The sequence below is a fragment of the Stegodyphus dumicola genome, chromosome 10 (assembly GCF_044657685.1).
Source record: "Stegodyphus dumicola isolate Sdum_Otavi_A_Nest chromosome 10, ASM4465768v1".
NCBI classification, from domain to species: domain Eukaryota; kingdom Metazoa; phylum Arthropoda; class Arachnida; order Araneae; family Eresidae; genus Stegodyphus; species Stegodyphus dumicola.
The window spans coordinates 96315854-96335027 of NC_140777.1; the positions used below are offsets into that span (position 1 = coordinate 96315854).

The 19174-nt window shown below is 31.7% G+C and overlaps 1 protein-coding gene across 1 annotated transcript in view; it reads left to right on the forward strand.

Moving 5' to 3' along the window:
* Positions 1 to 19174, forward strand: part of LOC118201522 (uncharacterized) — a 236963-nt gene that overhangs the window by 48383 nt on the left and 169406 nt on the right. The window contains exon 2 of the mRNA XM_085825294.1: positions 10865 to 10919. Within this exon, the coding sequence (XP_085681420.1) occupies positions 10865 to 10919 (55 nt within the window). The remainder of the gene's footprint in view (positions 1 to 10864; positions 10920 to 19174) is intronic.

Consider the following 19174-nt stretch of genomic DNA (forward strand, 5'->3'; position numbering starts at 1 on the left):
CATCTTTTACATAAGTGCGAGAAATTTCTTAAAATGAATATTGATGAGCGTTGGAACTTCTTACGAAAAGCAAACCTTTGTTTTAACTGTCTGAGACCAAATCATGGTGTATCCTCATGCCGATTCACTGCATCTTGCAGGGCATGTAAACAGAAATGCCACATAATTCTCCATGCTTTTCGAACTGATAAAAAACATTCTGCTGAAAGTCAAGTACAGTTTACCCCAAATAGTCTATCTCAAAATCAGCCTTTATATTAACCTTCGGCTAGTACCTCGGAAGAGCAGCAGTTTTCCTTCACAGGAAATGTAAAAAATTCTAATTTAATTTTACTTACCACAGCTGTAATAATAGTAAAAAATAATCAAGGACAGTTTCTCAAATGCCGTGCTTTAATTGATAGTGATTCTCAAACATCTTTAATCATTGAATCGTGTTGTAATCGACTAAAACTTTCATTTCAAAAGTCTGAACTCACTATCCTAGGACTTGACGATATAGTTGCCGCACATGTTACGAAAGTAGCTAATTTAAATTTTACTCCTCATTTTAATAACGAGAACTTTTCTGTTAAGGCTTTAGTAGTCAAAAGCTGACGTCAAATTTACCAAACTTTGAGCTGTCAGAATTCAATTGGTCTCATTTGAAAGGATTACAATTAGCAGACCCTTCTTTTCACAAAAGTAGACGGGTTGATATCATTCTGGGTGCGGATATATTCTTAGATTTAATTCAAACTGGAAAGATAGGGAAAATCAAAACCAACCATCCGCTCTAAATTAAAAATTGGGTTGGCTCATTTCAGGAAGGGTGTCCGTTTCAAACAGAATTCAGAATTCTTTAATCCATTGTCATGCTTTAGTACACATTGAAATTTAATGAAAAAATTCTCGGAAGTTGAATCGTTTCTAGAAGTAAGTACACTGAATGATGAAGCGCAAGATGTCGAGGTATTTTATTTAAATCACACTAGTCGAAATTCTAATATTAGATTTGTTGTCAGTCTCCCGTTTAAGAGTTAAGCTGTATTGGGTGATTCAAGAAATCAAGCTAAGAAGCGGTTCTTTTCCTTGGAAAGAAAAATTCAACAGAATCTAGAACTTAAAACTCAATACATACATTTCATGCGGGAATATCAAACAATGAATCATATGCAAATTGTTCCAAATGTTGATGTTTCAAAATCAGCGTCATAGTTTTTATATTTACCTCATTTTGGAGTTACTAAAGATAAAAGTGAAACTACCAAATTACGGTTTGTATTCGACGGTTCTGGAAAGACTGACTCAGGAGTTTCTTTAAATGATGTTCTCCATACAGGTCCAAAACTTCAAAATGAATTGTTTGCCATCCTATTGAAATTTAGAACTCATTGCGTAGCACTACTGGAGATATTGAGAAAATGTGCCGACAAATCCTAGTCAATAAAAATGACGTTTATTTCTAGAGAATCTTTTGGAGAGAAAATCCTGAACAACCGCTTAAAGAATTCCAGCTTCTGACAGTTACGTATGGCACTTTTTGTGCTCCATATTTGGCTATTCGGACATTAACACAACTTGCCATAGAAAAACAAACGAGTTTCGAGAAGAAGTTACAAACGAGTTCAGAAGCTTCGAGAGTCCCATACTGGAAGATACCTATGTAGATGATGTTTTCACAGGAACGAAGAATAATCAAAACAGTTAGTCTCATAAATTATCGAATTAATGAAGAACAAAGGCGGTTTTCCAATAGGAGAATGGGTATCTAATAAGCCGTCAGTCATTGAATTTTTACGCCAAGAACTAAGAAACCGAACGGACCTTTGGCAGAGTGAAGAAAGTCAAATCCATGCAATTCTAGGAATCATTTGGGATGCTAAAGAAGATGTATTCAGAATTAGAATACCCATCTATGAATGGTGTTTTAACAAAACGTTAACTTTTGTCAACTATCGCGAAAATTTATGATCCTCTTGGGTTTTTATCACCTATAACGATTCAATTAAAAATCTTAATGCAGCATTTATGGTAGAAAAATATTAAATGGGATGATTTATTATCTAATGATACTTCCCAAGCATGGAATCTCTTTAAATCTCAATAGAACATTTAGCTGAAATTAAGATTTCACGATTCATGATGAAAAACAATTCTGTTAAAAATATTCAGTTAATTTGCTTTTGAGATGCGTCTGAACATGCCCATGAGCTGCAGTGTTTTAGCTAAGAACAATATTCGAAAGTGAAACATTCCACGTTTCATTGATTACTTCAAAAGCAAAAGTTGCTGCTGTAAAGACACTAACATTGCCAAGACTAGAACTATGTGCAGCGCTTCTTTTTTCTAGACCCTATAAAGAAGATTCAACTTCCTTAAGGAAGAATATTCACATTGATCAGACTATTTTATATTCAGACTCAAAAATAGTTTTAGATTGGCTTAGTTCATCTCCTCAAAGGTGTAAAAGTTTTGTTGCTAATAGAATATCAAACATACAAGACTCAACTTCAGAAGCTTCATGGAGTTACGTGAAAAGTCAAGAAAATCCAGTAGATTGTGCCTCCAGAAGTATTTCTGCATTACAAAGGAAACGTCACACTTTGTGGTGGCATGGTCCTCAATGGTTGTATCAGCATAATATGCCTAGAGATCCACAGGAAGCATGTGTAGATGATATCAGATGCAAAGAAATGAAATCGTTTTTGTTAATTAATATCACCATTTCAGATACACCTGAAGTTACTGCTATGTTATAAATTACTTCAAAATACTCATCGTTTTCAAAATGCATTAGAATAATTTTGTCGTGTTTCAGATTCATTAGAAATTGCAAAATAGAAGCTCAGAATAAAAAAATCAAAGGTGTATTATCACATGGAGAGCTTGAAGAAGGAACTAAATCTATAATTAAGCTCATTCAAAAATCAGAATTCAACCTTGAGCACAACTACTTACAAAAGAGACTTTCCTTGCCTCAAAACAGTAAACTGATTCTAACGAATGTTTTTCTTGATGGAGAGGGAATTATTAGAATAAGAGGATGGTTAACAAACTCGAACTTAGATCACAATTAAAAACATCAAATTCGTATGCCAAAGAATCATCATTTCATTACTTTGTTGATACAATATTATCACAAAATGCATTTACATAGTTATCCTCTCCTTACTTTGTGTTGTATCCGTCAAAAGTATTGGATACCCTCTGGAAGAGATGCAGTGCGACGAATTCTATCTAAAGCAGTGCGACGAATTCTATCTAAAGCAGTGCGACGAATTCTATCTAAATATTTGACTTCCTTAAAACTGAAGTCGCAACCATGCCATACCATCATGGGAGACTTGCCTTCTAATAGATTTAGTGTTGGAAGAGCATTTCTTAACGTTGGACTTGATTTTAGTGGACCATTCATTACAAAACCTAATATGACACGCAGCAGAGTCAGAATTAAATCGTACATTGCTCTTTTTATTTGCTTTGCCACTAAAGCAATTCATCTCGAGGTTGTTTCAGACTTATGAACAGATGCCTTTCTAGCGGCTTTAAGACGGTTTATGTCTAAAGGTGGAAGGCCTGTAAATCTGTATTCTGATAACACAACGAATTTTCGAGGTGCAGCAACCTACATAAAAGACCAATCAGTGCTTCTCAATTCTGCTAAAATTCAAAACTTTGCAGCTCAAGAATCTATTGTATGGCATTTTATCCCACCTTCAGCTCCACATTTTGGAGGACTGTGGGAGACTGGAATCAAATCTGCGAAGCAACATTTATTGAATGTTTGCAAGTCAGCTATCTTAACTTTTGAGAACTTTACTACTCTAGCAATACAGATTAAAGCATGTCTGAATTCTAGGGCACTGACTCTTCTTTCTTCAGATCCTCAGGATTTAGAACCGCTTACTCCAGGACTTTTTTTAATAGGTGCTCCTGTAACTTCCTTTCCTGAGAAAGGCTCAACAAAGTCTCTTTGCTTAAAGTCAAGATAGCATCTGATTCAACAGCTTCATATTCAGTTTTGGTCAAGGTGGCAGAAGGAATGTCTGAATCAACTACAACTACGAGAAAAGTGGACTTTGCGTGCAAACAATATTCAAGTGAATGTTGGAATAATCACAGAAGTTTTTCCTTCTTCTTCTTTCAGAAAGACGGAGTCGTTCGAATTGTTGAAGTAAAAACGTCAACTGACTTTATCGACGTCCAATTTCCAAATGCTGTCCTCTTCCTAAGGAGTCATTTCTGAACTTGAGTGTTCAGCCCGGGGGAATGTGGGAGAAATGTTCAGTTTTAAAAATGTTTATGCCTTATTTTATTTTTTCTATAGATTGCGCTGTCCTCGCTCCAGATGTTTAATTCGTAATGTATTTTTTAATTTTGCCATGTGTTTGTGGCAACAGATTAAATAAAACTAAATGACTTGTATTCGATGCTAAGAAAGAATGAACTCATTGTAAGCAATTCTTACAACTGATAAAGTCAAAATATTATTCAATTCTTTGACTCTTTTTACTGTATCAAATTCAAGTATTTCCAGGTAACTATAAGTCGATGAAAATTCAAGGTAAGCTATATAATAATTATTGATTATTGAACTTACCAAAAAACAATAACTTTGTAACGTTGCGCGCTTCCAACCTGCACGCAACAATAGTGGTGACTGCTGAGAACTGGAAAAGGAGACCAAAGTCTTGAGAAGGGTTTAAATCCCTTTTTATTCAACTTTAGAAATTACAAATGCGTGCTCTTGACGCTCATAAACTACGCCGACACGGCGGTAAAATAAAAATAAGAAACGAAGAAAATTGATAATAAGAAGTGACTAACTACGAGGCTATCTAAACGTAACTAACGTCCCCGCGTTCTAAAATACCGCTGATAATTCAGCAAACTCTGAATATTACGTTGAAAGATTAACAAACTGCCGAGGCAAGCACACAGGCCGAAACGCGTGGTTCTTCAATTTCTAACTAGCCACCTCCACGCTCGTGAAGCAAGAAAGCACACTTTCGAACTCGTTTCCTTTCTATTTAACTCAGAATACTTCCGCTGATAATTTGAATCCTTGCGCGTTTTACTAAAATTTACATACTCTGGCATTGGCAATTCCAGGGGAAAGTAAGGCTTGACAGGAAAGATAGTTTAAACTTAAAATAAATTTTAGTTAAAATAAATATAAACCCTACATTTGCCGCTGCTAGAATTTGGTAAACTTGGAAGCAGGTCCTACAAACGACCTGTTGAAAAGTTTCTACAATTCTGAACTAAATTTTAAGAGCCTCGTTTACATAAAAAAATCTGTTATCTCACAAAAGGTATAATAAATTTCTGTATATACTTATTTAATTCTCTCTTCTTACAGCAACTTTTCCTGGACTTCAGCAATCAATCTGTTCTCTTCCTTTCAGCGTCTGGAAGGAATAAGTATCAGTATCTTTCTAAATACATTATAATTTACACTTTCTTGACACTGAATAAGTTTTTGTTTTTGAACGATTTATTTTCCTTAGTTACTGCTTAATTCACATTCATTCAAGTATTCAAACATGAATTTAACTTTACCCTGCTCTCCACCATGTGTGGTGTCAAACGGGAATATTCGTGTTTTAGTATTGCAACACTTCCCCTAACCACAATGATTTGTTAGAATTCAACGACCAAATAGACACACCTTACTCGACATTCTACAACTCTATGAATTACTTTAACATTCTTAAAATTCAAGTGTAGGTGGAGAACCCTACAAAACACATTCATTCTAGATTCCCCCTCATTCATCTTTAGACATGCAGGCTTTCGCTCTAAAGCATGATTTTATCTACAGTTTAATACTTAAATTTGAATTCATTGCTTTTGAGCATTTACTTTTAGCATCTAAAATTTTATGCTTCTAGACTAAATTCTACTTTTACATAACTTTCAAGTATTTACGTATATTTACAAAATTCTAATACATATGATTTTTACAATTTACCATAAAATGAATAAGAGAAAGTAAATTTTTACTTTGCTCATTCTTCGCCAAGCTGGCGGCACTGAAAGTAAAGTTCTTATTAATACAAGAATACGAAGTTACTTTTATCTTCGGCCAAATTTTGGCTTTAACATAACAGAATTAGTCTTTCGACTAACAGAAACTGCTTGTTCTTAGATTTTATACTTAAAGAAAATAACACTTTTGCCTTAGCTAAATAAAGTAAAACAAAACTAAGTCTCAACCGAGACACATTGACTTCCGTCAAAACATAGAACTTCGTATTTACGCATAACATTTCGGAACAAAAGAAAAAAAAATTATAGAAGATTTTAACTTATATTTGAGTTTTTGATTATTGGAACTCCGACATCCGTTTCTGGCAGAACTGCTCCCACGTTATAGGTTTCATGGACGTCAGTCTTCTCCTTAGTGTCCTCCGAGTGTCGTCCACGTTACTTTTTCTATTTCACCCTCTGCATGCTGGCCTCTTGGAGTGGTAGTCGTCGGGTTGCTGTCTTTTCCGTTTTTCCCCTGGACGGCTGGTCTTGGCGTCCTCCGTCTGGAGTCATGCTTGAATTTCTTCTGTTGGTGGTGGTCTTTCCGTTCCTCCTGCTGTCTTTTCGTTTTCGGGAACGGCGGCCTTGTTTGCACCTGACTCTTTGGCCCTGGAAGCGTTCTCCTCGATGAGCAATTTCTACTGCGATACGTTGCAAGTGGTGTTTACGCGCGGCGTTGCTTTCTTCTATTTCTTAAATGCTGGAGTCTCACTGTTTTTATTTCTTCTTTTTGGTACCGTCGTATGGGTTGTAGAAGGATTAGGTTTCTCTTCAGTTCTCTGCTTCTTGGGTGGTGGAACGGGTGACGTTACTTCTGGACCTTCTACTTCTTTTACGCTTGAGTCCTGAAAGAAACTTTTAAGGATTTCAAAATCATTTTGATTATAATATTTTTTCACCTGGTCGGGACTTGCTTTATAAATTTCCCCTCTCTCGTTCTTAAGGTACAATACGACTCCCTTGATTTCCTGAATTACATAGGGGCCTTCAAATTTTGGAGCTAACTTTGCAGTAAAATTGTCTGAGGCACTTGATAAAGAAAACTTCCGCTTCAACACTTTATCCCCACCTTTAAAATCTGCTTCACGGCGTTTTGTATCATAATATAATTTTTGCCTATTTCTTGCCGTATCCGAGCTTTTAACCTCCTGGTCAATAACTGTTTGCACGTCTTTCTGTTTAAATTCTTGCTCTCTTTGTTGCACAAAGAATAATTTATCTAATGGCGTAATTAACTTTCGTCCTAAAAATAATTCTGCTGGGGTTTTTCCCGTAGTATCGTGATTTGCTGTTCTTAAAGCATAAGCTAACTCATTTATGTAGCCAACCCAGCGCTTGTGATGTGTGCTAACATAACTTCGAATTATTTTTACAATGTTTTTATTAACTCTTTCTGCTATGTTTGCCTGTGGTCTATACGGAACCATTTTGATATGGCGTATGCCAAGTCGAGTGCATATGTTTTCAAATATTTGACTAACGAATTGTTTACCGTTATCGCTAATGACTTTTATCGGTGCACCGTATTTTAAAATGTATCTGTGTAAGAATGCATCTGCGACTGTTTTGGCTGACGCGCGTTTAAGTGGAACAATTTCTGTCCATTTTGAAAAATGATTTAAAATTACTAAAAGAAAACGATTTTTATTTAACTCACTCTGGGGGAAAGGACCAAGAAGATCTATGCCTAAAATTTCATTCGGAAATGTAGCGCGAATGCTATTTAAGTACCCGGCTGAGCTGTAATTAATATCATTTATTAACTGACATTGATTGCAGGACCTGACATACGCAGTTATTATTTTCTATAATTGCGGGAAATATACCGCCTCGCGTACCCTTTTTAAAGTCCTTCTGACCCCTAAATGACCCGCTGTTTTCGCGTCGTGTAATTCGTTCAAAATGCTTAATCGAAGTGAAGCTGGGATGACTGGTTTGTACCAACGAGATAATATACTGGTAGAGAGCGTATTGCAATCTTCAACCGGTTCCAACATTAGTGTCACATGACTGCTGCACGAATTCCGAAAGTGCGGGAATACTTTACATTGCTTTCTATGGGACGAAAGACTGCTGCTCTGCTTAGTCACATAAAATTTATGTAAAAATGGTTATTCGCTGCAGCGCCTACGGATGTAAAGAAAGTTTCGTGAAAGGAGGACTTGTAACCTTTCATAGGTAAGTTAAAACTGCATGATTTATTATTTTATTTTCAGTATTTTTGTCATTTTACTATCTCTGTTGAATTGGTTGGAAAGTTTCAGCCATATTGTATAAGAAAATTGCCGCCGTATATGACATTTTCAGCATGTATTATTAGTATCAAAATGTATTAAATACTGTGACACTATTTACTGGAATCACCCTTTACAAATAATTGAATTTTATATGTTTTTCCGTGTATTCCGTTGAAATAGAAAGCTGCGCCAATTGGCGTTAACCTTTTTTCGCCAAGTCGTACGCGTTCGCGTTTTGATTTCATAAACAATTACTGCCTGCGATAAAAAAAGGAAAACACTATTATTAGCATTAAATTATTGAGAAAAGATTGTGCGATATGTTTACTTTGTTAAAAAAAAAGCTAAAGATCTTGATTCATGCAACATTGAACATAAACAGTTAAACAGCATTATTTTAAAAATCAGATTACTTTTATAAAGCTCAATGCTTTATCATTATTTTCTATAAAATCAATTAAAATAAAAATAATCTGGATTATAATTCTGTCTCATCTACGATGCTGTTAGAAATTTATTGTAATTGAAAAAATGCGATGTGAAAAACTTACCATATTTTAAATAGTATTTAAAAAAAAATGGAGAATGAGAGAATTTTTTAACTCTAATATCGTTTTGATCCTAATAATAAATACTGAGTTGAAGTTTGTAACCGTTTGATACATATTCAATATAAAATAATTTTTATAGTTAATAAGATGTATTGATCCCCCCATGACATACACATGAGTGTGGAAATCAGTAATTAAGATTGCATTATTTTGTTCCAGTAATATAATCTCAAGAAAAGAGAGTGCATTAATTTTGTGCCAGTAATATAATCTCAAGAAAAGAAAGGCAATCAATGGCATAAATACACATAATACAATGTGATTTTCGTTTTCTCTTTAGGATGCAATGCATTAAAATTAAACGAGATTTTTTTTACCTTCTCAAATATTATAATAGTAGTGCAATTAATTTTTTAACGTTATTCAAAATTAAAGTTTCCATCTCAATTTTTTATTATTTATTTTAGATTTTCTTCCTAAAATTATTTAACCTAAACATCTTAAACAATGGTGCAAATAATTTAAAGCAATTATTAAAAATATAGATAAAATATTCAGGAAAAAAGGGGTTAAGTTATATCTAAATATAATTGTAATATAACTGTAACCTAAATATAATTGTAACCTAATTCGAGGCCGTTGTCTGCTGACTGCTAGCAGACGGAAATAAAAAGTACTACCTGCCATATCAAAAGCGGGCCAAACTGGCGATGAACAGCCTAAGCTATCACTCCCCAAGAGCGCCAAGAGCATTAGTCACGTGGTATATGTTGGAGACACCCTAGCAGACGAATTCTCTGTGGGTGAGCCGTCTACCTGTTATATGAAGTCGTTGGTTTGTACTTGAGATTTTCGTTTGTTGTTTTCGTATAAAATAATAAATTATCTATTATTTCATAGTTTTCTGCTCTATTTCTTATCGCATCGATATCTGTGTTCTCAAAGCTTTCGGGGTCTTTCAAATATGCATAGATACTTCCAAATTCAGGATCAGCTTTAAATTCAGCGCGTTTTTAAATTTGACATTGACAAAACATGAACATTTTTGTAATTTAAAACACTTCTGTCACTAGAAGTATATGACCAACGATTGCGAAAATAAAGGCCAGATAAGGAGTAGTGAGGTTTACATATATATATATAATTGGTTCTGCAGATTGCAATAAAAAAGGGAGATGCATAATGAGATGTTACAGCAGTCCCATATACAAATTTTCAGCGTTCTAAGACTAATCACTTTTGAGTTACACGAGGTACATAGATACATATATGCATATAAACAAATACATACATACAAACATACATACATATAAACATACATACATACAAACATATATACATGCATGCATACATACATACATACATACATACATATGCACAGTTGTGATGAAAAAATCCCTTTTGAAACAACTTTAAATCCATTTCATAATATGTTTTGGAAAAAACAGTCCTTTATTCTGTCCGTGCGCACAAACGTCATGCAAAAAAATCGTCCATATAAATTCAGAAAAGGTCAAAATAAATATTTATGCTGAAATATGATACCTGAAATTTTTCGCGATTACTTTACTTCGCTTACTTAGTACAAGGAAGTAAAAATGAATAAATTTAGAAGCTAGAATTTAAAATGTAATTTAAATATCCAACCATGAAACGAAGAGATTTTATTGTTCTTCATATTTCTCTCTAATGCTAAAATTTTAAGAGAAGTTTCATGCAGCATATTAGTACGAAAAAGAAGTTTTCTATAATAAAACTGAAACAAATGTAAAGAAGTAAAAGTAAATTTTGTGGAAATTAATGATCCTTCAAATGCATTTTTCATTTCATGTACTTTAAGTTCAAGAACTATTTTAATATAATATTTTTATTTTAAAATTCAATAACTTTTTAAAACATTTAGCTATTTTTATAGTAAAATTAGCATTTGATTTACGTTCTTCAACATATTAAAGCTTTAAAATAAAAGGTGTAAATATTAAGGGTATATCAATAATTCTATGCTTTAAAAATATTTTATTAAATATTTTCATATAAAATATTTAAATACTTTATTTTCAGGTTTTGAAATGTGCAAACAGCAAATAAAAGACTGTGAAGGAGATTCTTGTTATAAGTGAGTCAATAATAATTTTAGCCTTTTAGAGAAAGCGTTTTCTTTTTTTTTTGGGGGGGGGGCTGGGTAGCTAGTAATTTGTAACATTTGGTATTTATTGCACACACGATATTTATGTTTTTAATGTTGCATGTAGGTTTATGAAAATGCTATTTGTACTTAGTTTTACAGAAATCTTGATGCAATTTCAAATCTTTTTGAAAATAATTTTAATAATATGCATTTCATTATTTTTAGCTAAAACAATTGAAAATTTATGTTTTCCCGAAATTTTGAAGTAAATTTCATGTACTATGTGTAGCTGTTTCAATAGTTTCGTAGATTTCAATTTTCAAGTATCTTATAAAATGTTTTAAGAAAATTAAAATAAATTATTTTAGATATAATTTTGCAAAAGCATTAAAATCTTATCAGTTTCTTGTAGCTAATAACATCTTTTAACATTAAGAATTAACAAAACTATAATCATACAGTTTAGTAAGCGGAAATCTGCTTATTTCTTAATGTCAAAATTTTTTACGAACAACAAGAAAGTTAATTTTTTAACATTTTTACAAATTTCAAGTGATGTATAAGGGCGAATATGAAGTTTTCTTTGGATCAGTCCGTGCGATGATGCAGGCAAACACTATGTGTCACATGATTCAAGTAGTAAGCCACCGTACTCGGTAGGCGGAAGTGACGTCACAGAAAAGGGGCGTGGGTAGTATCCAGAGGGGCCTGGAACCGGAAGTGACGACACGAGCGCCATCTTGTATCACGTGATGGAATGACATCATCAAACTTTCGTTTTGATTCTGTGGCAACGATTTTATGTTTTCAAAGTTTTTATTTTTTGTGGCAACGACACTATTTTTTATGTTTATGGCAACGAGCTCTTAACCACGTGTTTGGCAGGACACCACTTTTAATTTATTGTTTTTAATTATTTAATACGTAATTAATTATTTAATACGTCATTACTTTTAATTATTTACTCATTTTTATACGATACATTTTAATTATTTAATCCGTCATTAGTTTTAATTAGTTTTAATTGATTCCATTATATTTTAATCCATTTTTAATGAATTTAGTATCATTTTCCCTGTATTTTAAAAATAACTCCACGGCTGAGATTCGAACTCGCTATCTCTAGGATGGGAGGTCTAGCGCTTTACCGCTCGGCTACCCGGTCCTCTTATCAGACTTGTTATTTGAAACCCTCTTTGGCCCTTTGACTTTTTGCACCATTGATGACATAAGGCTGAAAGTCTGAGCATCCGCTTCATTTGTTTTTACACGACGGCTAGGATTTCTTTTGGCTTCTTAATCATTACTTTATTCATTGCTGTTTTAAATGTAAGATTTTCCCACAGTTTAATTTTTTTTATTATTAAGATATTTTAATTGTTTTCATTTTTCATCTTATTCTTACTATTTTTTTAGTTAATTTATTAATTTTTGATTTCATTTTTTTTTCCCTTTCCCAAACATAAATTTTATTTTTAACTTTCGCAAATTGACGTTTACTTCCACAAAAGTGAACTTAAATTTTCTTTTTACTTTTTATCTTGCAAAGTTTATTTTTTTATATTTAATTTTCTTTTTGGTTCTACAAAAGTAATATTTTTATTTACGAATTGAATTTTTCCTTTTCACTTTTTTATTTTGCAAAAGTTTTTTTTTCCTTTTCATATTTTTTTACTTTATTTCAATTTTTTTGTTTAAACTGTTTTTGGTTTTACAAAAGTAATTTTTATTTTTACAAATTTAATTTTTTCCTTTCCGCTTTTTATTTAAAAAAAAGGTGTTACTACATTTTTAACTTAATTTTTTTTTTACAAAAGTAATATTTTTTGAGTTTTTTGTTTACACAAATGCAGTTTTTTTTTCCCTTATGCATTTTGCTTCCAAAAGTAAATTTTATTTTTTTTTTTCTCTTTCCCTTAATTTTTTTGTTACATTTTTATTTTACCCTTAATTATTTTCCCCCTTGTTTTAAATACAACATCATGTTACACTTCCATTTCTCCAAAAGTAAACTTACCTACATTTCTCCGTCTTTGAAATTTTAAGCTGGAATTTACATGCATATAACTTCATTAAATAATATTTTCTGTAATTTTAAACCAATGTACACAATGCTCATTCTATATAGTTTAACTGGAATACTACATTTCTTACTTTTTTACTACTAAGTTGGAGATACTCAGAACTTTTCCTTCTAATGTATTTTACTAACTATACAAAACTTTGTTGATTCCCTTTTACACGTCTTACTTTTATTCAAAGGATTCACCAAACTGTGTCTGAAAAATGTAATTTTTACACTTTCCATTTACACATTTACCCTTATATTTTAACTTATAAAACATATTCATGCTGTATTTCTGATTCCTTTTCCCCATAATAAATACAGACTTACACATGTTTCTTTATTGTAAGACCTACTGACTTTAAATAAATCTTATAAGGAGCAATAAATTTTCATGGTATGAAGCCACTCAAACCAATGCACGGAACATTTCTACCCAGTTTAGATACATACCAATAGTACTTCATTTCTTCTTATTTTACTCTACAGACATTTATACATATATATTCAGAACACTCCCTTTTATTCAGTAAGATTCATTTATACTACTAACACAAATTTTGCTAACTCTTTGAAATATTTTACAAAAATATCTTGTATTTTCTTGCACATATCCTACTTAAATCACCAAACATACACTGAAACCTTGATTTTTTTCCTTCATGTGAAAACGTCACTCGGATTCTTAATATGATTCCACCATTTACCGCAGAACTTTATAAACACTACTCTATTTGAACTTATCACAGCCTAACTCTCTTAACAAGGTACAGAAGATTGAATTATATTTTAACTACAGAGAAGAATATCCACATTGTAACGCATTATTTTAAATTTGAATTATAGTCACATTTGTGAAGGAGAATTTAAAGTCTATAGTACACATGGAATTAATATTCAGCCATGGCAATGAAACTTTATCGATTTTTTCTCAACTTGGAATATAAAAATTTGTTAACTTGGAATATTTTTAACGTATTCATTGTAAATTAACTGAAAAATACCCATATTTCACATTGTCAATAATTTATTTAGCACTGAACTCTTACAGCTTTTTGAGAACGAAATTTAATTTATCATACCTGACAAATGATTACTACATAGTAATGATACATTACACGAAATATTGAGTAGAGTTCCAAATAATGATCTAACATAGTAATTAACATAAAAGACCTAACACAAATAATTTTAAGATAGAAATTTCAAACTGACATTGCTTAACTCTTACAGCTTTATTTGATATTTAACTTCTCATAGATAGTAAATAAACCTACACACAAATAATTATACATAACAGGTAATAATGACAGAAACTCCATATAATCTACTATAATTACCAACTTTAAAAATTTTAACGCTTTTTAATATGTCATAAGAAAGACCACACTTTCAAAAAAGCATTATTTTAATTAAACATTGGAGTCATACAATCCTGCGCACATGTTTTTATTTATCATGAGCATGACACATAATAAGTAAATAAAATATATTTCACAAACTACGAAAAGCATTTCTCTTTTAACCGACTGTAATCTTAAGAAAAGATGCAGTATGGAATGCTTAGAACACTCAGTGCCACAGTTCCTCATTTCCCCACGCATTAACCAAAATATACATGTACTTTAAAATCAGTTAAACAAATTCAAATGTTAGTATTCAAACAGGAATACTTCACAAATTAGATGAAAGAGAGGTACACAATGAACTTGAGTGATAAATACAGAAAAGCATGTAAGGACCGAGAAAAAGATGTATTCGTGGAGAACGTTTTAAGGTAAAAACTTGCTCTATTTTTACACATGGGTTGCATTTTGCATTTCAGATTAAGGAAGCATTCAAGATAATTCCTGTATAACTAGGGATTTTATTCACACTTGTTAGTAATGTAATTTATTAGAACAGTCGCAGATATATAGGACAAGTATGCCATTTCCAAGGAAAACAATTTTCCAAGACAGACGTTAATAGTAAAATATAAAATGGAATAAGAAAATGCCATATTTGCAACAAAATTAGTATCTGAGTATGCAAAAACATGAACAAGAAACGAATATTTTTTTCTGAAAGTGTTCCGAATGTGATAAGTGAGGAATAAGATTCTTGACTAGTTTCATGAACAGAGTATGAAAAATAATGAAGAATTTTTAATTTTATTTTGTCTGTAGTACATTTACTAATGCTAAAATCTTCCATTTGGTTGACTGTACTTTACACTTAGACGCAAGTTGATAAATCAGAGTGATTTTGTGTATTAAAGCTTCAGATTCAGAAATAATACAACTCAAAAGCAAAAAGATTAAAATGACAAGAGAATATACTGCAAGCAAGCGAGCGTGATAAATGACTTTTTAGGCTGATTTTCATGAATTCATAGATCGGGTGCAAAATTTTAATGCACTGTATATGAACTAGTGTTCAAATGTATTACGATCACTGTTTTCCAACTTTACATAGACTTTAAGTATGTAATGTTGCGCGCTTCCAACCTGCACGCGACAATAGTGGTGACTGCTAAGAACTGGAAAGTAGACAAAGTCTTGAGAAGGGTTTAAATCCCTTTTTATTCAACTTTAGAAATTACAAATGCGTGCTCTTGACGCTCAGAAACTACGCCGACCCGGCGGTAAAATAAAAATAAGAAACTAAAAAAAAGAATACTAACAAGTGATTAACTACGAGGCTCTCTAAACGTAACTAACCTCACCGCGTTCTAAGATACCGCTGATAATTCAGCAAACTTCTGAATATTACGTTGAAAGATTAACAATCTGCCGAGGCAAGCACACAGGCCGAAACGCGTGGTTCTTCAATTTCTAACTAGCCACCTCCACGCTCGTGAAGCAAGAAAAGCACACTTTCGAACTCGTTTCCCTTCTATTTAACTCAGATTACTTCCGCTGACAATTTGAATTCTTGCGCGTTCTACTAAAATTTACATACTCTTGCATTGGCAATTCCAGGGGAAAGTAAGGCTTGACAGGAAAGATAGTTTAAACTTAAAATAAAATGTTAGTTAAAATAAATATAAACCCTACAAGTAAACATTTCATGTTAATTTACCATTTTTTTCTTGAGATTTATCTACGTATTTACTAAATTTTTCCATTTCATTTATAAATATAATACCAAAAGTACATAAGAGAACATTTGTTTCTTGAAAATTTCCATAATTTTACCCAACTGTTATTTCTTTCATAGCTTTGAAGTAACCTTTTAAACACATAGTTACGTTGTATTGACCAAACAGCCGTTGGTCTTGCCAATGTCTGAGGGAAGTCACAAAGCTAGAGAATTTAAGTAATATTTTACCAGTACGGAGAACTTCTTACGGTGTTTTTGATGAAAATTGACCGAATTTAGTAGTTCATTACTAACCTAGGAGCCTTTAACTATATTTTTTTTTATTCGAAAAAAACACACCAGAAATTATCATCAAGATTTTCCATACAGATATATTGTACTACTTTTCATGCCATTACATTTCAAATGAAATTTGATTCATTGTCAGATAGTTAAATGTTTTCTTTTTTCGCATACGAATGCATTTTCGTGTCTCACATATGCTCATTACATATGATTTAACAAAATTACGAACAAGTTAGAAGTTAAATGAATATTTCCTGAAATACTGTACATTTCATTCCGGAAAGTTTACATGAGTACCTTCATTTCGAAACCCCTAATGTTTCTTTTCCTGAATTCATAGTAAATTTTGAGTGTAGAATTTTCATTTTTGACAGAAGTTATTTGTGGGTGGCTGTGATGTGTTCGTGTTTTCATAAACCGTTTTTGTGAAAAACCCTATTGGTAACCTTTAGAACAGTTTGAATATTACCATTTTTTACCTTAATGCCACAACAAATCATTGAATTTTCAAATATTTTCCTTTTTTATCGTTTACAGTGCCTCGTAAAGTCTTGAGAACAAATTTTTACTAAATAGTTATATCATTCGATTTAATAATTTTGTTACACGTTTGGAAGATTTAACTTCACTATCACGCTAAACCAGAAGTTAAGAAAAGAAATGTAATTTTTATCTTAGTATTCTATGGGGATAGATTAATTTTCTCTGACATTGACGTATTCGTATGTAGATAATAGAGACTTTTAACCCAGCTCATACAGACTTGGAATATTTTCTCTAAGTCACCACGATGACTGACTTGCATTGTCATAGACGTTTTTCTCGTGAAATATATTTCTTTCTTAAAAGTTTATATACTAATTTCTTTAGAAACATGTCTAAGAAAATACCTCATCTTCATAAGAAACATCAGATTTGATTTAAATTAATAATAAAATAAGAATCATTATTTTGTAAATATATTTCTCTTTGACTCAAAAGTTTCTTCTTTATCATATTCGAAATGAACAATTAATTGTACATGACTAATATATTGTATTGATGAACCAGAGTTATATTTTACCTTACTGCATTATATTTCAAAGTGAATGTGTTTTATTGCATCTTTTAATAAAATCTTAAAAGCTTAAATGAGTGTTTCATTACAAAATTTGTACTTTCTAACTTCTTTCTACTGAAACGAAAACATTCATAACTTATTACGAAGAAAAGGTTTTACATATTATACTTTTTAATAAATTTTCATACCACAGTATTATCTTTGAAAATTTGTTTCCTAATCCACTGCTAATATATTACTAATTTTCGCCCTTTCAATACACTTCGTACGTGATAAAAAAAACTCAGTTTAGACACTTTTTTCCTTAACGCCTTGTATTGCATTGCTGAACCGGGGCCATGCTTTCATTTTTATTACATATCATGCGAATATTTTAAAAAAAGCATATTTTTTCCTTCTGTTAGCACAATTTTAACCAGCATTTTACTATTACAGAGACTTCTTTAGTAAAATTTCAAGGGTTAAATTGATCGTTTCATTATTAATTTTGAAGATTCTGGATATATCCTATTTAAAAGTTCATAACCGATTAGCAAAATAATTTATATATGTACTTTGTTGTCCTCTTCGTTAATTTTGAAAGCGTTTTTTAACTATAACACTTGATTTCTAGCGAAGTATCGAAATGATTATTTACTTTCCACTTTTTTCAAAGAATTTCGTAGACTCATATGTTCAGTACAGAATATTTTCCTAACTTAAAAATATTATTACCAAAATAGAAAAATATGCAAAATTTTCCAAAAAATTTATATATTTGTTTTTTGAAAACATGTACACGAATACCCACATTTAATTACTTAATGTGTATTTTCCTGTATCAGAACTAAAATTTGGAACGAAAAATTTTTAAATAATGTCATATTACATAAAATTTATGTCTTTGTGATGTCATCGTCTTTTCTTAAACATTTTGTGAGTAGTGGTTTAGACATTTCGAAACTGTTTTCTCTTTGCTATTGGAAACTATTTTATCTTTGCTGTTGGTATATGCCAATGAATTCTTGATACTTTTTTCTCTTGGTTTATCTTCAGCTTATGAGTTATTTAAATACTTAAGAATATATTTGTAGATCTTTTATGTTGACACTTGTGATAGATTTTTTTGGACGTTTTTGGAAAATGTATTTTATTCACGTGAATGAAACTGATGTTTTCTTAAAATTTTATTATTCAGAGTGTTAGTCAATTACGATAGAATGCCGGATTTGTTCTCTTTATTCAACATTCATATGAACTTCGGTATTCCAAATCCCTCACGCAAAATATAATTTTTCTATCAGTAATAGGAAGACGAATGGAATAAATGCAGGTTATGCAGACATAAGATAAAAAATCTGGAAGTAAAAGACGTTCTCCAGATCTAAACAATTCAGTAGAATGTGCAAATATTCATCCTATTCGAAGCTTTTTTTTTTGAATTACATAGATTATAAAATGTAAATTTAATAAAAAAGAGATATAATGCAGATCAAGTATTCTGCAAAATCTGGATGGTAATTATACAAAATTAGTCATAAAGCAGGTTTTCGTAAAAAGTGGCTCCAGCGAAGGATACATGCCAGCAAACTCCTGAAACTCTAAGTGGGCATTTGATCTTCGCTCTTACGTAGAATTTAAAATTCTACTTAGCTTTTGTAAGAGCAAAGATCAGGTGCCCACTTAGAGCTTCAGAAGACTGAAGTGCGTGAGGGATTTGGAATACCGAAGTTCATATGAATGTTGAATAAAGAGAACAAATCCGGCATT